A 22,125-nucleotide genomic window follows, 5' to 3' on the forward strand; every position below is an offset into this window, starting at 1 on the left:
ATTACTATCAACCAACATATTTATACATGTTATTGAGATAGTTTAAAATAAAAATTAAATCACTCAATTATATAATAATAATAATATATTAATATTTTTTATATAATAATTTGTATTTGTAATATTAACCTAAGTGTGTAATATTTTTTATATAATAATTATGTAATATTTGTAGTATTAATATTTTTTATATAATAATTAAATCACTCAATTATGTAATAAAGCTTTTTTCATACCCATTTATTTCATAGAATTAAAAAAAAAAACCTTTTAGATTTTATATAAAATGTTATTTTTTATTTATGAGAAAACATTAAAATTTAAACTTCGTTAAATCAAATTTTCAAGTTTCTTTAAACTGTTAAAATTTCTAAAACATCCTTATATTTTTTTAAGATTAATGATTGTAGATCTCTCGTATATTGAAGCAATTTTTGGTCGAGTAATGCTATATGTATATTTTTTTATACATAAATTAGATACATAGATGATATATTATCATATGATTAGGTGTTACAATATCTTTAATTTAAAATTATTCAATCACATGATAATACATCATATATGTACTTAAATTATGTATATATAGTTTTATTATTTTTCATTATTCAGGACTAAAACCATTTGCATTAGACATGATAAAGGAGTTAAGCTAGCCTATGGCCTAGCCAAAGCCCCTATTTTTAGCATGGGCCATAAAAGCACAAACCATTATTGTAGCGGGCTGTGTTAGACCCATAGGGTATGCAAATCATACGATGGGCCTAGAAACAAGGTTCACAGGTCGGCTCAGTATAACCTACTACTATAGCAGGTTAGTCAAAAAATTAAAGTAATTAAATCATAAAAAATTATAAAATTTTAATTTAGTAATAATTAAATTTAAAAAATTATATTTTTTAGTAAAAGAAAACATTAAAAAAGTTGTAGTATGATGATAAATAAAAACTAGACTTATTTATAAGAAATAAATTATAGTGGGTGAAAAAAGTTATTGGAGTATAGATTTCCAATGTGAGACACTTACAAAACTTTCTTTACCTATTATAAATTAAAGTTTAAGTATCAAGTTTCAATTAAATTTATGTTTTGATTGTCCCACATAAATGAAATTGATCCTAAAAACTCAATTTATTTCTTATAAATAAGTTTATCTTTTTTCTAATTATAATTCAATTTTTTAATTTTTTTTTTTTGGAAAACATAATTTAAAAAATTATTTTATTAATAATATTAACAAACTACCTAATAAAAGCCTATGAGTTGGCATAATATGCCCCGCTATAACATGGAACATGCCACAACCCTTAATATTTTTGTTGGTCTGTCCAACATGCTAGGTCTATTATTATATGGGTCTAGGCCTGACATGATCCATAGACAGAGTGGGTTGCGTCGAAGCCAGTTCAACACAATCCACTGCCACTTCTATCTTACACAATTTTTGTGTCAAACTAACAATTTTTCTTAAAAGAATTAGTCTATCATAAATTATATCCTTAAAGTTTTGCTCAATGCTTTATGTACTTATAATGACTAAAACAGACTAATGTTTCATAGCATGATTGAATAATTTTGGATCAAAAATAAAATAAAAAAATTAGATAATCTATTCACATGATTACACATATGTTATTATTACCTTTTAATACTAGGTCTAGATTCGAATTAAATCGAACTTGAGTCTAAACTCAAGCTTGGAGCTTGATGAATAACTTGAGCTCGGCTCAATACTATACTATCAAGCTTAAGTCGAGCTTCATTAAGGTCGAGCCCGAGACAAAGCTTGTTAAGTGAAACAATAACATTTCACACTAATTTCACCAATAAATCGACATTGTTTTATTGACAAATTATATTTTTTTTACAAAATGACAATGTCTTAGTGCTACATCAAATGACGTCACTTTGAAGCAAAACTGAGCACTCTGCAGGCAACTCATTTCTACTTAAGACAAGCTTGGGTTCAAGTTTGAACTCAATTCATCTAAATTCTTAGACTTAAGCTTGAGCTCACAAATAATATATACTGTTGGGACTCATACGAGTTTGAGCTAGTTTTATTCGAATTCATCCCTAATTAATACTTTTCCATTAGTATATATATGATATTAGTTGATAACCTCTACTTCCATTAACCCTATTACTTTAATAGTGAGGTAATCATGTTAATCCTTGCATCCTCCTTAATAAAAAAAGTTCAAGCACAAATTTATTTATTAAAAAAATAATAAATTTATATTTAAAAAAAGATTCAACCTAGCATAACTCCGATTAGGCCAAAATTTTTTCAAGTGAAATCCAAGTAGGCCAAAATTTTCCATTTTCTACTTTTCAAAGTTTTAGATTTTTATTTTAATATCTACTTTAGGGTTTAGAGAAGCCAAGATAACTTGTATACTTTTTATCGTTAGTTATATATAACAAAGTTATAATTGGAGTGAAACGTTGAAGGTTAACCATTTTAAAGTAGGCTAAATCACTGTGTCCCACCCAAGGTTTAGTAAATTGCTAAACTTTCAACTGTTAACTTTTAAATGGTCAAAATACTTTGTCCCACCCAATGTTTAGTGAAATAATAACTTTCACCCATTGATTTTGGAAAACCAAATACCCATTTATGGACCGTTAAAATTAATGATTTATGTTAGAAAAAAATTGATAAAATATACAATTTATATAGTAATAAAAATTAACTTTTAATATATATTAAATCACCAAAAAAAAACTTTTGAGCAATATTATATATATATCCAATTTGGATATACACTCATGTGTGTTATTATATAATTAAGTATTACTTTATCATTAATTTAAAATCATTTAATCATATGATGATATATACGAATTGTATATCCTTTTGTGTATTCAAAGTAAATGCATATAGTTTTATTGAAAATGAGCAATATTAAACATACCCACTTTAAGTACACATTTATGTGTATTCTTATATGATTAGATATTATTTTATACTTAATTCAAAATCACTTAATTATGTGATGACATATATAAGTGTATACCTAAAATAGATACATATAATTTTATTGCTTAAAAAATGGCTAGTCATTTCAAAGTTAAACCAATTGTGGTTTTCATCTTATTTGAAGTCAAAATGATGTTTAGATTTTTTTTTTTTTGGGTTATTAAAGACTGTTTTCATAACGTGCGTGGGTGACTTCTTCATCGAAAAACTAGGGGCTAAAGGTTGCTTGGAATCACACTAATCTGGTGTGATTATTGTTGGAATTGAACCAAAACAAAGTGTTATTTAGTTTTAATAACCATTACAAAGTAATAAGAACATTTTTTGTCTTCTCGATGCATCTACGATGAATATAACAAATATCTCTAATAAAATATGACAAAAGGGGAGAATATATAGTGTTGGAGTTCAATAGTAGAAATTTGTTCGGGTTAAAAATGAGTGAAAACTAATGTGTGAACAAGTGCATGTGTGTGTGTGCATTTATGTATATTGTCACAGGTCAAAATTGTATTTCGAGTTGTTTAAAAGTGGATATCATTTATTTTAAATAAAATGAAATACCAAAATAAGCATTATATTTACTTAGATAGTTTCATTTGATTTTATCATTAGAAATGATTGTGTGTGGTCACTAGATATAAGGTTCAATCTGTTTGATAAAATTGGTTTGGTCATATATAAACGATTCAATTTGAATAAAATTTATAGTTATAAAAATAAAAATGTGTGTGCAATGTATGCGTGTGTATGCATATGTGTTGTGCATGTGTGTGGGGGCTTGTGTGTACTCACTTAAAAAAATTATATTAAGAGTTGGTTTAAAAAGGAATACCATTTATTTTAAATAAAATATATTATCAAAATAACTTTATATTTATTAGATGGTTTCATATGAATTTAATATAAATAACATGTGCTTGTGTGCATGTGTACTAAATTAAAATTGTATTTATAGTTCCAAAATAAGCATTATATTATTTAAATGGTTTTGATTTGACTCTAAAATTAAAAGGATGTGAATTATGTGGATTTTATAAATAGTAAAGGCCAAAGGACTATTTCCCACTCAAGTTTTAATGTAAAAATAGATATATATATATATATATATATATATATATATATTTATAGGGTTTTAAAAACTCAAATACTCACTCATAAAAATTTTTATTAAAAATTTTAATTAAGGTTAGAGATAAAATATTATTTAAAAAAAATTAAAATTTTGTCATATTTTACTCTCCTGAGTTTAAAATTTTCGTAATTCTCTCTCATCCAAAATTTTTAAATTTTAAAAAGTGATCATTTCACCCCTAGATTCCTAGATTTTCTTTCCTGCGATGGCGACCTCTGGAAACTTATTTTGATAATATATATTATTTAAAATAAATGGTATTCTTTTTTAAACAACTCTTAATATAATTTTTTTCAAGCTAGTACACAAGCCCCCACTCACATACACAACACATATGCATACACATGCATATACTGTATACATTTTTTTTATAATGAAAAATCTTATTTGAGCTAAATTATTCATTCGAGATCGAATCAAGAGCTAAATTATGTGTATAAAGAAAATTGGATTTTATGTTATTTTTAGACTTTTTTTGAAACCTGGATAAGACTATTTGATCCAATCAATCCCGATCCACTGCCACGTCACAATAGTCAGACTATTACGATGACTTCAACATAAAAATTTTCAAATAGACGCGGTTATTAAATTTGTTTTGAATGTTATTATAATATTTATCATGTAAACTATTCTATCAAATCAAGATTGACATAAACCAACTCTTGATTTGGTTAAACTCCACTAAGTTTTAAAATATTATTTTTGAGATTAATTCTTTGATAATATATCTTTTATTATTTATATTATTTTATTTAATTATAATAAAAAATTTTGATAATATTTTATTACTAATTGTGATATGAAAAATAATATAAGACATAATCTTATTAACGATTCTATATTAAGTATTAAAAGATTATCAAGAAAATTTTTATTTGGTTATATATTTATATTTATTTATTAATTTTTTAGGACAAAAATACTTTATTTTCAATTAATATAATAAGTAATATGAAAAATATTTTAGAATAACTATATCTAAAGACATTTAAGTAAAATAACATTGTATTACACCCAATCAAATACAATAATTATTTATATCTATCAATTTTTATTAAATATAATATTATTTTATATCTAATAATTTTATAAATAATCTATCTATGTATAATTTTTTATTTTTAATAATAAGATATTATTTAAATTAAACGTTCTCATAGTTAATAATTATATTTTTTAAAAAATTGTGATGTTAATTATCTAAAATTTTAAATTTGTACCAGAAGAGATTATATCCATATTTCTCGAACCAAACTTGCTGCTTCATGGGAAAACAATAAGGATATTATCTAGTACAAGTAAAACAATCAGTGTAGTTGGAATTAAAATAAGGCCAAATGACTTGACCTCACCCAAGGTAAAGTAGCCTCCCCTAACTTTGGAAATTTTAAATACTCATTTATGAGTAAAATTTTATTAAAAAACTCAGATAAAATTAAGAATAATTTCATCATTTAACAAAAAATTTTAAAAATTTAAGAAAAAAATTTTAAAAATATAAAAGTTATTAAATTTTCCTCTTAAATTTTAAAAACTAATAATTTTACCCTTATTTAAAGTTTTAAACTTCGAAAAGTAACATTTTTTCCCCTAAAACTTAAGGTTTTCTTCCTCTCTACTCCAGTCACCGGTGACGATACTTTCAGCTCTAATCCTTAGAGAAAAGTCTATTCATCTCTCCCTAAGCCACGTCACTTAGAAATCCAAACAAAAATCACTTGAAAATCTAAATGAAAATTGTCTGAAAATCTAGACGATTTTTGTCTAAACATTGTCGTCCAGACGACGCTCAAACGATTCATCTAGAAATTCAACTTTTGGCAGTCTGATGGTGAGAAGACTTTGACGGCAACGTTTAGGGTGGATTTGACAGTCGTCAAAGATAGAGATGGTGGCCGGAGAGGGTTTTGGAGGGGGGAAAATGTGATTTTTTAAAATTGAAAAACTTTATACAAGGGTAAAATATTAGTTTTTAAAACCTAGAGGAAATGAAATTAATTATATAGTTTTTTATTATTATTAAAAAAGATGATTTTGTGTTTAATTTTAACTGAGTTTTTTAACATAATTTTGTTTATGGGTGAATGTTTGGATTTTTGAAAGTTGGAGGGAATCATTTTGGTGTTTCACTATACTTTTGGTAGAAACAAATCATTTAGCTTAAAAAAATAAAGGCACATGAGCGGTACAATATATGGATACGAACCAAACCAAATATGAATGCCTTCTAAATCAATTTTGACTATAATAAAAAATAGTTTAATTTAAGTTTATCGAATTAAAATTAAGAGTAGCTTGAGTTCAATTTAAATAAACTTAGTTTAGCTTGATTCGATTTGAGTTTAACTCAAGTTCTTGATTTAAATTTGTGATTTGAGTTCGTAACTTATTGACAAAATGATTTTTTTAATCTAATAATTAGAAAAATAATATCGTTTTGATAATTATTAAACATAACTCAAATCCAATCATGATTCAAGTTCAAACCTAATCCCTTAAATTACAAGTTAAACCAAATCGAATTTTTTCTGACTTGAGTTTAACTTAATTTAAAAAATAAATCAACTTTCTTGATTCAAATTTAATTTGAATTCAAATTAAATAAATTTAAGATAAAATAAATTAAACTGACTTTCAAAATCGAACTAGCTCAGTTCGGCTCAACCCTGTGGTGGTAGAAAGCGCTTTGGGATTAGTTGGCGGATAGGTGAAAGTTATGGGCTTCGCCAGACCTCACAGGGTCAAAATTGATGATGATGATGAGTCTACTTACACTACAAAACGAAACAAACAGATATGGGCCCCATTTCCTTCCAAAAATTTGGAAAACTTTTTATTAATTCTGTATTAAACATAGAGTAATATTATGTGTAATATTTTTTTTTATTTTGCTTATGTGCTAGCTCTCTATTAGCCTAAGATGAATATTATAATACTGATATCACCACCCATATTGTACGATTATAACTGGGAGACATGATCATAACTCTAATATCAAAAGATATAAACCTTAGAAAAACCATATCTTAAAAGCTATATATTAAAATGGAAGAGTTCAAGACTATATAAATTTCACATTAGTTATACATACTTTTTAATGTGAGATCTAAATCTCATATCTTATATTCGAAATTTTAATACATAAAGTCAAAGTGGTATAGAAAAGATAGATTTTTCGACCTGTTTTTGCAGTATCAATTGCCTGCAAAATTAAAATTTTATATTTTTGACGAAGCTATGGTGCTGGACTACATGTTAAACAGAGGGTTTTAATTGCGCAATGCAAGGAAGGCCTCCGATACTACTACTATCTATGTTGATCTATGGATGCTCTGCTACTGTCCATGTAAATCTGGAATTTTAAACCAAAGCTGCAGTCTTTGGAAATCAATTCACCACATTAATTTCACCCTCAAATGAAATTAAGATAAACAAATGAAACAGGTATCTAATTTTAAGATAAACTAATGAAAGAGGTATCTAATTTACAGTTTGGTTATTATATAGTGAAGGGTAAATTGATAATTAACATTTAGTTACAAGATAACGTATTAAATTAATAATTCGAACAAGGAAGTATTTTGGTCATTTCACTAAAAGAGAGTAAAAAAGTTATTTAAACTTAAAACTAATAAAAATCATTAACAGAATTGGATGATAAGTGAAATTTTAGATTTTTGAAAAGATGCGGGTGTGAGTTTTGGATTGCAACAAACCTTGGGTGGCAGTAAGTCCTTTGGCCTTTAATTTTTAGCAATAGTATCTATACACTAACAATGTATAAACAGTATAAACATTGATATGTTATTATCTAGTCAGAAGATAAAAGAGTCAAACATGTATTGAGCTATCGGGTTAAAGTTTTAATTCGAGTTTATTTCGTTTAAACTAAATGTACATTTAAGTCTGAATCAATTTGATTTGAATTTACTCTTAAATTGCTAGGTTCAAATAGCTTTTAACAACTTTCCCTTTTGCCAAAATTCTCTGTTTATTTTATTTTTTTGGACAGACATCCGCCCTTGTTTTCTTGTAAAGTCTATGTTGTATAGATTAAGATTAGTCTTGATTTTTCTCTTGAATTTTATCGTGGTGAAAACCTCGATAAACCTCTAAGAGAAGACGAGTAAGATTTTTGGTTCCTGCAGGCTTAGTCTGTTTGTAGCTTTGTGCTGGCCTTTCTTTGGTGGTTTGGCCAAGGCTTAGTAGGTCTCCAGTTGGTTTTTATTAACACGCACATTTGCTTACCAAAAACAAAAAACCAGCCCCTCTTGCGCTTCTTTGGATTTTAACTTGGGTTGCAACAGATTGGACTCCAATGTGTTGAAGTTGTGGATTCATGACCCATTGGCCTAATGGGCCTTTTTCTTTTCAATAAACATTAGTTATTAGCCCCTCAAGTACCTTAACCTAAGCGTGCTAAGTCATGAGACATAACTTTCTGGCCAATCCCATATCAAGGAAATGAGTTTAAATTTCGATAAATCTACTTACACCCTACTTAAATAATATATTATTATATAATTAAATAATTTTAAATTAAAAATAAAATAACATATAATCACATATGATACATCATCTGAGTCTAAATTAGATACTCAAAATTAAATATATATAATATTTTTCAATTTTAAATGAAGATATTTCTCATCCTTTTTTATAGAGGATTTTAAATCACAAACAAGGTTTAAATCTTATACTTATTCCCGATAAGAATTTAATACCTTGATGATTTCAATCTAATGTTTTCGGGTGTGCATGATCTTATTTAGTGTGGTTTAAAAATTTTTTCAAACTAAACAAAAAAAAAATCTAAATCAAACCAATTTATTGTAAGTCTCAAACTAAACTAAAAAAAAGTTTAATTTAGTTTAAATTACTATTTTAATATATTAAAAATAATTCATTTCCAAATATTTGTAATTTAATAAATAATAATTAAATTATAGTTATTTAATCTTTGAAATAAACATTCAAAATGAAGATAAAATATATATACAATTAACATTTAAATAAAATAATAAGATAAATATTAAAAAAAAAGTAGTGAAAATTTCTAATTTGTTATATTATGGTCAATTTTTTTAATATAACTATCATTTTTTAAATTATTGAAAAACATATTAAAATTTTCAAAATATTATAAAACTCTTTTATTCAAGTTATGTAGGTAAACAAGTTATTAAATTAAATTTATTTTTAAAATATTTAATAATTTAAATTATATATTTAATAATTAATTATATAAAATTATTTTTAATATTTATTAAAATAATTAATCAATTCGATTATTGGTTGGATTGAAACACCCCACTCCATCCAATCAAGCTCTCAAAATATTGAACTGTGTCATGGGTAGTACAAAATTTAAGAAAAAGGCCAATGGAGTATTTCCCACCAAATTTTAGCCCAATTTTAAAAGTATATCTGTTATTATTTAAAAATCTAAATAATTATTAATAAACTAATTTTTATTAAAATTTTCAATTAGAGATAAGATTAAAATTATTAATTTATCACTAAATCTTAACACTATAAAAAATTATATTATTTTTTCATCTTAGTTTAAAAAAAACTAATAATTTTCCTTCATGATTAAATCTTAAAAAATTCACTTTCTCCTCTCTATTTTTAGGTTTCATCTCTTGTGGCTTAGGGAATCTAATTGCCGATATTCTTTGACAAAGGATGACCTTTTATTGTCCAAATCAGAAAGATGTGACAAAGTGTCATATTTCGTCGCATCTTCTAAATTCGAATGACAAACGTCATCCTTCATAGTGGTAGATGGTTGCCCTTTATAGTCGGATATAGAAGATAGGTGAAAATTGTCATTCGTCGAGCAGAATGGTTGTAGTTAGAGAAGGGAAACAAATCTTATGGGTGAAATATTAATTTTTTAAACTTTAAAAATATGGGTAAAATATTAATTTTTAAAATCTGAAGAAACAATGATATTAACTTTTGAGGTTTTAATGTTTAGTGATAAAATTAAAATTTTAACCTCATCTATAACTAGAAGTTTTAATAAAAATTAATTCATAAATTAGTATTTGAATTTTTAATTACTATAGGTGTAATTTTGAAATTTGGTTAAAATTTGGAGGGAAAACAACTTCTGGCCAAAAAAAAAAGTGCCGCGTTGCGCCGACACTAAGTTGGCAGTATGTGGTTTGAAACTTGGAAGCGGCCGCAGGTGTAGCTCACGGAGCACAACACCAAAATTCCAATTAATCAAATCCTCATATGGGCCCCCAGTGGATATAATCCGTACACCTTGTCCTCCTCTTGATCCCCAATCAAGCCAACGAACGGCCAGCGGTCCCCTTAATTCTCATTCAATGAAATGGACCCCACTCAAAACTTCTGGTCCAGATTTCTTCTCTACTCCTTTCCGTCACTGCGCCAAACTCCTCACTTTCTGATTCCATTTCAGTGGCCCAGATTCTTCCAACCTGACCTTACCTGATCCTCTCTGAAAACATTTTTTATTTTCACCAATGAAAAATATTTTTTATTAATAATGTTACCAAGGTACTTCCAAAATAACTTTGTTTAGGTTAGGATTAGATTTAAATTGAATTAATTTAAGTTCAAGTTTAAATTTAATTTGAATAAGTTTAAAATAAATCAATTCTAAATAAGTTCGAGCTTGTAACTTTGAACTCTAATTATTAGTTAAACTCGTAAGTTAAAAATTTTGATACAAAATGATGTTATTTTGATTAATATGTATTAAAATAATATCGTTTTGATAACAAATTAGTTAAAGTTCGAGCTCAAATTAAACTCTAGCTTTAATTAGAGCTTGAAACAAGTTGAGCTCAAGTTCATTTGTAGTGAGTTCGACAAACTTGAGCTCCGTTTCTATAAACTAAGCCAAGCTCTTAAATTCGAATTTAACTCGATTTGAATTCAACTTTAATTTATGTTAAATAGAACTATGAGTTAATTTTTATATTAATTCAATATATTATAAAATTTTAATTTATAAGATTTTTTTAAATTGTTCGTATTTAATTTTAAATTAATTAATTATATATTAATATATTATTATTTATACTTAAATTTATCTTTATTATTTATATATTAATATTATTTAATAAAATATTAAATCTAAAATTATATTTTATTGTCTTCTTGGACAAATAATTAAAATTATTATCATTATTATGAACCGAAAGAATGTAATATTAGAAAAAATAGGTCTACATAATAGGGCTTTAAAATATTATTATCTACTATATATTAAATTATTTATATAATATTAACACGATTTTCAAATACGAATTAATATAAAGTAAGAAAAAAGCTCCCTTTGCTAAACTTATCCTTTACCAATGTTTCCGTCACAAATGTTTCCGGAATCTTTTAAAAATAACCCCTGAAAACAGATATCCGTTAAGATGGCGTTAGTGGAGATCAGTGCGCGAACGTGTTTTTATATAATTACTGTTTTACCCTTATGATTCATATTAAAATTACTCAAAAGTCCGTTACAAAAAGATTGTCGACGGTGTGTCAACAAATCTAGAATTTAAAAAGAAAAAGGAGACGCGAGGAAAGAGAAAGAAACAATCCACTTCTATGGTTAGTCTACTGATGAATGCAATTCGTAATATCGTGCAAGAAAGGTTATATTAGTAATTTTGGGGATACGATAATGAATTTTGATATCCTTTAAGATAATACAAATTAGGTATTGAGAATAAGTTTAACACAAAATAATATGTGATTTTATCTATTATTTAAAACTTATATTCATGATTATAATATTAGTAGTTTAAAGAGAAAATACCAGTAAAATAATTATGAAAAATATAAAATATTATTTTAATGAGAACTCCAAAGAGATTAGGGTCGAAACTAATTAGACGAAAAATTATTTATTTTTCATCATTAACAAATAATATTTAAAATTAAGTTAAAAAATCTAAATAACTCTTTTATTAAAAAGAAGAAAAAATAATATTACGTATATATATTTTTTATATATAAATATTATATTATTATATGATTAAATATTATTTTATTTTTAATTTAAAGTTTTTAATTATATAATAATATATTATTTATATATATAAATTATATATTAAAAATCTGTATAAATAAATTTATTAAGGGAAAAAGGGTAGAAAAATAGGACACGTGAGTACGAAAAAGGAGAGAGAGAAAGCGAATAATAAAATAGAAAATAGTTCTTCGCACGTGCGTTCACCAATGTCCGCTTACCCCTTTGATTTTTTAAATATTTCTAATGTCGTCGCCAGAAAATTTTGTCGGCCTTCTTTTAAACAGAAATCTTGTCGGCGTTCTCAAAAAGGCAAAAAATTGTGGTAGAAGTGAAATGAGTATTCGGAAAGGGAAAATCCCATTTCCAAAACGTAGAGAACTTTTTCCGGAACTCTTTCGACCCCATAAGTTTCAAAAGTATCATTTACCTCCTTTCTATCAGTTTTTCAGTAAAAAATAAAAATCAACTAGTTCACTATTTTTACCAATGAATATCAATTTTATTCCTACTATAAGTTGTCAAAAGTTTTTCCAAAATAACCAGAAATTTTTGAAATAATTCTTTTTCAAAATATAAAATAAATATTCGAAATTTATGAAAATTTAAAGAAAACAAAAATCCCGAAATTTTAAATTATTGCACCCATGTAATCAATAATTTAAATTTATATAAAATACGTTTAAAAGAACTAATCAATAATTGAATATCAGTTCCACAGTTTTAATCTGAAATTAATTTTTGAATATTATATGAAACACATAATCAAATATTAAAAAAATTTCAAAAATTAAAATATTGAAATAAACTAAAAAAATTATATTAAATTTAATTTTTAAAATTATTTATGATAGAAATCAAACAATCCTTAATATAATTATATTTGAAATTTAGTGGTCAAAATTGGTCAATGACTCCACTATGAGTTCTGATCTGACGACAAAAATTAACAGAAAAGGGGGGTAAGTGGTAATTTCAAAACAATGATAGAAATTTTTACGTTTATGAACTTCAGGGTTGAAAAAATTTGGGCGTTTATAATTTGTTCGTTTCGTTAAATATTCCAATTCAAGCCTGCTAGAACAAAGCACAGACTAAAATTTCTCAATATTAAGGTAAAATTTTCAAACCCTAAGTTGTGTTTCTTTTACGTTTATTCGAATTCAAAATTCACATCAAAGTAACAGAAACAATCTGAATTTTCAATTCTTATTAAATTTTCTTTTTCCTTTTATTCCTTTTTTGTTTCGTTTCTGTGGAAATTGTTTGAATTTTGTGTTGTTTTACAGAGAATTGGGAGAATCGGAAATGAATGTGAAGTGTTTTGCTATTTTTCTTTATTCGCTTTAGAGTTGTTGTTTGTTTATTTTGGATAGATTGGTGGTCTGTTTGGTTTATTTGATTTTTAACGATTTTGACTATTTAATTGAAGTCGAATTCGAGGCTTTGTATTGTATTGCTTGACTTCGCTGATTTTCGTGTATTATTTGAAGATAATTGATAATTTTAGTTGTTTGTGAGAGTTAATTCGAGCTTGTTTTGGTGTCATGAGATGATGTTGTTGCTATGTGGCAGTCCTTGGATCAAGTAGGTTGATTCTTGTGTAATTAGACTCTTTTTGCCTATCTTTTAGGCTAGTCTACAGTGGTTTAATTTTGGCAGCATAGTTGTGTGAATTAAATCAGTTGAAGGAGGGGAGATACTAGAGAATTTTTTTATGTTTGGCCTGGTTATTGTGCAGCTACACAACATAAATATTATTCTTCAAGTCTGATGTTTACTTCTTTTTGAAAAATTAAATGAATAATTGGTCAAAATCTGCATTTGGGTATTCTAAAGTTTGTAACTATTACATTCTACTTTGATAAAGAAGCTTCATTGATTTCTAAATTGTAACTTGGAAGATACCTCAGATATTAGAGAAAAAAAATCTGAAACTATACTGAAACGGAAGGTGAGCTACAGTGATCGGAGTTCTATCTTTTCCTATGCCAAATTTACTTTATAGATGATAACATCCTATGTTGAATTTGATTGAAATTCTTTGGTACTCATTGATCTGTATTTTGTTGATTGTGGTGCCAGGTCCAAGTAGTTGTGCTTGTGTGGGTAACAGCCTCATGACTTCTTCGGTGCATGATCCATCTGGTATTTTACATCAATATCTTGATCAAAGCTCATGTTGTTTTGGTACCTTTGTAATATATAGCTTTGATTGAAGTAATTAGATTAAAATTTTTAAAACAACTTGTTATTTGGGCATCAATTGATTAAAAATATCTCACATTATAATTGCCCATATGATTCTCTCATATTAAGAAATCACCAAAGAAGGTGTGTTGCTGCCATATTTTAGAAAAAAATTAAAGATTATTGAAGTAATTTCTAAAATCAATGATTCAAGACAAAGAAGAAAGATCCTAGAATAATAAAATCTTTTTTTCAATTGTTTCTTCAATTTGATCAGAATGGAGACTCCAAAAAATAATTCAAAAGGGGATAAAAAAACAAAGGGTTTAGAAACCTCTCAGAAAATGAATTGCTTAAGGATTTTCTTTTAAGCTATCCAACTTTAGTCATAAGTAAGAAATGTAGCTCTTGTTTTAGTGTTCGCTTATTCTTTTTCTCTGTCATTATGACATTATCTCACTCCCAAGGATAAGAAATATGATGGTTTTTTCCCTATATGAATTCTGAGAATCTTAATAGACCTATGTAATCAGTTAGGGTTGGCATTCTCCATTCCCAAAACGAAGCCAAATGAGAGGCAATCATAGTTCATATGTTGGAATCATCTGGTTTGGATGCTTAGATGCCTATTTCAGATTCATCCTGGTTTATCCTTGTAGATAGATACTTTATTTTAACCAAAGTTATCTATGTCCATGAAAAATAAAATAAAACAAGCATTGCGCTCTTCTTGTGCATTCATTTTGCTTTCATTTATGCCATCATGTGGGTGTAATTCATATATAACAAAATTTAGTGGTTAAACTCTTGCATTGCTGATTTTATGTTCGCTGGATATCCTTGTCCTAATTGCGTGTCTTTTTATATTGTGAAGCTTGATGTATGGAGTTATTATTTCGTCTTTGGTTATATATCTCCTTCATTTTAAACATTTTGAACGCATTATTAAATGCTTTTGGAAATTGGACCTATAGATAACAGTGAAGCTGATGAGCAGCAAAATCACTCGGAATCCCAGATTCATTCCTCATCACCTGTGAGTGGAATGTCTTACCCTGGCGTCAGAACCCCACTTCAGTATACAACCCCTCAACTTGGGGCAGTCCATGCTATGGTATTGTCTCTGGAGTAAATTTTTGTTCCTTATCTCTTTCTTATTTTATTTATTATCATTTTTTTTGGGTGATGTGGGGTGGAGAGGGCAGCAAGTTTTTCAACCTTTTTAACTAAAAATATCTGATGAGATGTATTTCTGTGTGCATAATTTGTTTTATGGTTGTGGTGTCTATTTTGCTGAGTAATTTGATTTTCTTCTTTAAAATTTGTTAATATAAGTACTAGAAGGGGTTTGACCCAGACTTTAGCTTCAAATGTTTGGATTATTTATTATGTTTGATTTTAATATTGTGGGACATTATTGTTGGTTTTTGAAGAAGCAGAGTGTTATCAGGGTGGCACCACTCATGGTGACTGATTGTTGGAGATTGTGCTTACTTTAGCTGTAATGCTAGTTTACTGATGAGTAGGCGATGATGGTTATGAACAACTTTACCTTAGTGATGATATATATAGTCATGTTTTGGTGTGATGAGGTGGCAATAATGATGTAGATGGTGTTTCAGTTGGTGCTGGTAACAATGTTCTGGCTAGTTCAAGTAGATGCTTGTGGTGGTACATGGTGTTTAGATGTTATTTTCAAGTATATTAGCAGATGCATTTTTGTTGGTGATGATGGTGGAATCTCTAACTTAAATCCATGGGCTGTTGTGAGAAACAAATTTGGGCTTTTTTTGTGGTACTAGATTTCATAAAAGGCAATATAGCATTAAATATTTTTTACCTATATTGACGGTTACTAGAATTACTTTAACTGCTGCCCCTAAATTTTTATTAGTTCCTGTTCATAGTGTAATGAGACCCATGTGTGTGCTTCTCTTTAGTTGTTTTGGTCCTTCATTCCTTCATATAGTTGAACTGATATGTGCATTTCTATTTTTAATTGTGGATAAACTTTTATTAATTGATTAATATTTTAAAAACAATTATGAATAATTAATGATAAATTTGAAAAAAATATTGTTATTATAAAAAAAATTATATTAAAATTTTAATTATTCTTTATTTAAATTAGTTTAATGATTAAATTTGAAATTATTGATATTATACATAATCTTGTCTATTATAACATTGTACTAGACACAGTGTAACATTATATGTAAACCAATCTTATCCAATATAAAAAGGAAAAAAAAAGTAATTTAGTCTAGTACAACTTCCTGACGCATCCATTTAGTTATGTGGTAGATTCTTTTCTTTTCACTGTGTTGATGAATATTTGTTTTGGTGATGGTGGTTTCACAGACAGTACAGATCTTTTTATTATAATGGAATTAAAATGTTTTCTAACCAATATTGAGGAAAGGAAAATACGAGAAAACAATTATAATATTTTGTATTTAACTCTTTAGGATGGATGAGAAATGAATTGAGAAAACATGTTTGTTTTATTAATGGAAAAATGAGAGGCTATAAAAGTTATAACCATTACATTCAAATGATATCATCTATAACGGTAGGAGATTATAAATTTCATCGTTATATTATAGATATTGTATAGTCATAATAGGTGAAAAGCATTTAAGCCATACCCTTTACCCTTTATATTCAAACATTTGTGATTAAACAGAGAAATGGCCTTCATGTCTTTATTAGTTGTCCTCATTTTCCCTTTTTTTTTCTTGAAATATAATATACCACCCAAACAAGGGATATTAAACATACATTTTTTTGTAACATTCTTTGTCTAATTACCTAACCTATTGTGAAGATACTGTTCACTTTGGATATACAGTCTATTATGATTTTATTTTTGGGCTTTAAAACCCAAAACGTGTCTTGACAACTTAAGGAGCTCACAAACTATTTAACCAATCATATCTTAGCAAAATCCTAAGTGATGTGGAATGCATATACAAACCAACATCTCACCCGTGTTTTGCTGATGTGGGATTCGTATAGGGATGTCACATTCACCCTCCTAGGGGTACTCAACGTTCTTACTGAAGTTTGTCCCACCATTGTTCAAAAGGATATGCAGAGTGGTTCTGATATCATTAGTAACATTCTTATTCCAATAGTCTGATTAACTGTTAAGATATTGTCTACTTTGGACACACAGTTTATCATGGTTTTACTTTTGGGTTTTGCAACACAAAATGTGTATTGATAGCTTAAGAAACTCATAGACATTTTAATCAGTCATATCTTAGCATCTTCAAGCGATATGAGATGCATGTACAAACCCGACATCTCTCCCCGTACTTTGCCAATGTGGGATTCACCTAGAGGTGTTACACTGATCCTTTCCTTTCCTTTCCACCCCAGTGCTAACATCATTTGGATGAGAAAATATAAAGGTACTTTCGTGTATGTGGTACTACTAGAATTCATTATGATAGGCATGTTGTTTATTTTGGACACTTAGCATTCGTGATGTTTGCTTTGCTTTTTGAAGCTCTTCTGACATTTCTAAACTTATGTCTGTTTGTGAATTATAATAACCTACCATTTAATCCCTTATTTCTTAACCATATATTTATAAAGTTGCTGTCTCAGTTGGTCATTGCAAAGTTCAGGGACTTGATGAATTGGGGTTGGAGGTGTGGCATGGTGTCATTCTTTGTTTTATGGGAGAGGGAACAAGGTTTCTTCTTTCTCCATCATGGAGTTCTTGAATTATAGAGTGTTTTGATTATGCAGAGTCAATCTATCAGGGGCTCTCTTTACTTAGTCCAGTGATATTGATTGATTTATTTGTGCTTGCTTGAATAGATTTCTCTTCTTGATACTGCTGTAAGATTTTGTAAATTGTTGACTGTTATGCCATTGCGGGACTGATTTTATCTTTTTAATTTGAATTTTCAAATGCATGGCTGTGTAGTAGTTGTTAGGACTAATATGTTTCTAAAAGTTCTTCTAATTATTTTGTTCCAAATAACCTAGAATATTGCCTGATTCCGCATTCTTTTAGTAGATTTCCAGGTTCAGGATTCTGCTTTCTTGTGATTAAAAGACTTGCCTGATTTTAATCACTAAACTTGTATATGACATTTCTGAGTCACTAGGCTTCATCTAAAGACAACTTGTAGCCTTCTTCTTTAGCACTTGTGATAAATGGACTGTCAAATGTCATTTTCAAGGGGTGACTTCTGTGGACTGAGAATTCATAGCATGCTAGTCAGAGTCTATGGAGTCAGTGAGAGTCGTTGAACTCCTGATTTGTGTTTTGCAGCATACAACATTATTTATGTTTGGTTTCATTTCTATGTTAGTTATTCTTATATGGAGTTATGGACACAGCTGTATTCAAAAGCTACAAAATTGCAGTGGTTAGGCTAGTGGAGACTGACAAGATGAGTAATTCCTGGTAAACTTGCTTGTATAGTCATCATTCACAAGCAAAATATTGGTTTGCTGCTTGATAACACAATTTCAATCTCCATTGCAAAGACTATGAATTCTCTTTCTCATTGTCTCTGGGAGAGTTTTAAGGTACACTGACTCCCTCAGAGAAACTGTATGTGCTCCACTGTTGATGGTTGTGCACTGTCAGAGACAGAGAGTTAACAAAGAATTATTTCTTTTAAATTAGCAGACTTGACCTCTGTTAGACCTCTCAACCTCTCAAGGCGTATACAAGTAGGAATAAAGGAACACGTACAAAAGAAATATGTGAAGGCTGTAACAATTTTGGAAGATTCATGAAAAAGGTGAATTCGAAATGTGTCAACACTGGGTTGAAAGAAAGAGAGATACGAGAATGGGCAAGTATTTGAGGAGGTTGGCTGGGGGTATGAGGGATATGTGATTTTTGTTTGGTTAGCTCAGTGCTAGGGAGGTCTCTATCTCCTTGAATTGCTGGAATTATCCATCTTTCCATTTCAATTTTGTTCTCTGTATTGTAATGGTTGAAGCAGTTGAGTGTATATAGTGGGATTCTCTTGCTAGTTGATAAATAAGACCAGATTTTCTCTTAGTAATTGGCCAACTGTTTGTGTGTTTGGTTGAATTTGCAGGTTGGATCATATCAACCTTGTTGTACACTGTGCAAGGATCTTGAATAACATTTATCCTCTCTTATATACTGTATTAGGGTTGCCCTTTTACCTTTTTTTTTCATAATATATATTTTAATCCAAAAAAGATGTGGTTTCTAAAGTAACCAACAGGATTGATCGTTAATTTGTTTCTGCTTTTGGAAATTGGCAAGATTTTCATTAGGGATTTCTTATGTTGGAACTGATGATGTTTTGGAAAACTATATAAATCTGTGTGATTTCATTTTTGCCTTATTTTATGATAAATCAGTGTAGATTGTGAATTCTGGTCCCATCATATTTCATTTTACTTTTAGATCCTCTGTCAGCATTCTAAAGATATAATCAAGTTGACATTGGCCATGGAAATATTTTATAAGCTAGTGACCTCATCCGTAACACATGCTTAGCAAAGTTGTTGAACTGAACCTGTCAGTAACCTGTATAATTTAATACATCATCTGACTTCCATCTTTGGCCTTATATTATGCCAGGCACCGGCACCTTACCCATATCCGGATCCCTATTATAGAAGCATATTTGCTCCCTATGATGCACAATCTTATCCTCCACAGCCTTATGGTGGACAACCAATGGTATTTTATTCTCTGCAATGATATATATTTTGTCTGATTTGATGCAGTAACGTGATGTTTTGTGATTCCAGGTCCATTCTGGATGATGAACATATTTGTCATTACTTGTTTCAGGTCCACCTTCAGTTGATGGGGATTCGGCAAGCTGGAGTTCCTTTGCAGTCAGATGCAGTTGAGGAGCCTGTGTTTGTTAATGCAAAACAATATCATGGCATCTTGAGACGTCGACAGTCTCGTGCAAAAGCTGAATCAGAGAATAAAGCTATTAAGTCTCGGAAGGCATGTTCTGCATAGAAACTTCACCGCAATCTGTTCAGTGATTTTACTTTTTACTTCATTGATTGGAATTATCTGAAAACCATTGAGCTTACTAAGTTTTGCCACTTCATTAAATTTTCTAGGCGTCTTTACAATCCCATCTTCTTTTATATCACTTTCTATTGACTGATACTTCATATTAATCATGCAGCCATACTTGCATGAATCTCGACATCTGCATGCATTAAGAAGAGCTAGAGGATGTGGAGGTCGGTTTCTCAATTCAAATAAATCTGAAAACAAACAAACGGAGTCAGCATCAGATAATAAATCACAGCCTGATATCAATCTCAACTCTGATAAATCTGAACTTGCTTCCTCAGATGGCACATCCTAATACACAAAAAGGATCAACAGCTCATGGAAGAGTACTTAGAAATTCCCTTCTCGGTATTTGCTTCATCCCATCTCAGTACTTAGAATTCAGTAGTAATGTATATAGGTATCGCAGTAGTAGGTTGCCTGAGAAGTTTGCAAAAATGAAACCAAAAATGTGTGTTGAAGTGCAGTCATAGCTAGATATCTTCTTGAGAACAGAATTCTTTCTGACCTTTGCTCTTTTATTCTGGAGGGAGTGGTGGTTAAGTTATGCTGTGTTCGCGCATTTTGCAGTTAATATAACTAGAAGTTGGGATGATATTTTTCTTCTGACAGAAAATAGGGAGTCTTGGATATGTGACTTTAGACCAGTATAAAATTAGGATTTGGTGTTGCTGTGTCGTATTATTTTTGTTAACTTGGATAATAAGTCAGAAATGTTTTTATTTGTGTTTCTATCTCTTGCTCTATGTTTTATTCTATCCCGCCAGAATTGAAATTTGACAAACTTAAGGGGAAATAAAAAAAACAAATTTGAATAAGAATTTATATGAATGGCACAAAATTTTACCCAAAAGAAAGGAGCATGAGAAATATTGGTAGTGAATTTAGCCGATATACTTGGAAATTCATTGTTTGTTCCCTTAAAATATGATGTTGTTTTAATGAAACTGACGTTTGTTGTATAGTGGAGTGTTGCTAGGACTGAATTTAAGCTCTTTGAATTCAAATTCGAAATTGGATTGAACAAGTGGAGTTTAAATTTAGAATTGAATTTATTTTCATAAAATGAGACGAGTTTGAATTGATTTAAACATTTGAGGTCTGGCTAGTTAGGGTAAAATTTAAACTATAAGTTGAAGTTAAATCTTATCTGGTCAATCTTGAGTTGGTATAGTGTTTAGAAGGAGAAATAATTAAATGGGCCAAGGAAAATTGGAACAAGGGAGACCAAAGATGTTCGGGGCAGTTCTTAACCATCACATGTTTATCAGTGGAAACATGAATGATTGATGTAATCCATTTGGTACATGTTATGGTCCGTCTATTTCAAAAATTTATTTTAGTATACCATAGTTAAAAGCATGAAAGAAATAGTAACGTTAGTTTCAGAAAAAAAGACAAATTGCTACACATGAACAAAACTTATTTGGTAGAATTAATATCAAATGTGTTTTGATATATTTGCATTAACAAGAGAGACTCTAATAATAGGTTGTTGAGTTAGTCTCTTTAGAATTTACTAATCCGATAGTCGGGTTTCAAATATGGTTTTGATATATTTGTATTAAAGTAAAAGACTCGAATAATAAGTTGTTGGGTTAGTCTTTTCGGAATTTATTGACCCAATAGTTGGTCTCCAAAAGTTTCTCACTAACAAAATAAAGTATATGTTGCAATTTGACTTAGGAAAATGTTATTGAGCTTTTACAAGAATTTAATATGTGATAACTTCATAAAATCAATGAAAGAGC

At 28.5% G+C, this 22,125-nt stretch overlaps 1 protein-coding gene across 2 annotated transcripts; it reads left to right on the forward strand.

The window, feature by feature from the left end:
* Positions 1-13,104: 13,104 nt before the first annotated feature.
* On the forward strand, positions 13,105-21,108 carry LOC123205317 (nuclear transcription factor Y subunit A-7-like). Of its 2 annotated transcripts, none has more exons than XM_044622264.1 (6): positions 13,105-13,247; positions 14,218-14,280; positions 15,297-15,436; positions 19,913-20,014; positions 20,129-20,293; positions 20,484-21,108. In XM_044622264.1, the coding sequence occupies exons 2-6, from the start codon at positions 14,253-14,255 to the stop codon at positions 20,667-20,669; spliced, it is 621 nt and encodes a 206-aa protein (XP_044478199.1). In that variant the 5' UTR covers positions 13,105-13,247; positions 14,218-14,252; the 3' UTR covers positions 20,670-21,108. The 2 variants fall into 2 exon arrangements, with proteins under 2 accessions (XP_044478199.1, XP_044478200.1); XM_044622265.1 differs by lacking the exon at positions 13,105-13,247 and adding an exon at positions 13,390-14,086.
* The last annotated feature ends 1,017 nt before the right edge of the window (positions 21,109-22,125 follow it).

The sequence above is a fragment of the Mangifera indica genome, unplaced genomic scaffold (assembly GCF_011075055.1).
Source record: "Mangifera indica cultivar Alphonso unplaced genomic scaffold, CATAS_Mindica_2.1 Un_0003, whole genome shotgun sequence".
NCBI classification, from domain to species: domain Eukaryota; kingdom Viridiplantae; phylum Streptophyta; class Magnoliopsida; order Sapindales; family Anacardiaceae; genus Mangifera; species Mangifera indica.

Excerpts from the sequence above, each read along its gene's own strand:
- LOC123205317 (XM_044622264.1), top strand. The coding sequence starts at position 14,253 with ATGACTTCTTCGGTGCATGATCCATCTG. Across the intron at positions 14,281-15,296 it reads TTCGGTGCATGATCCATCTG|ATAACAGTGAAGCTGATGAG; the intron begins GTATTTTACATC and ends TTGGACCTATAG. Across the intron at positions 15,437-19,912 it reads TTGGGGCAGTCCATGCTATG|GCACCGGCACCTTACCCATA; the intron begins GTATTGTCTCTG and ends ATATTATGCCAG.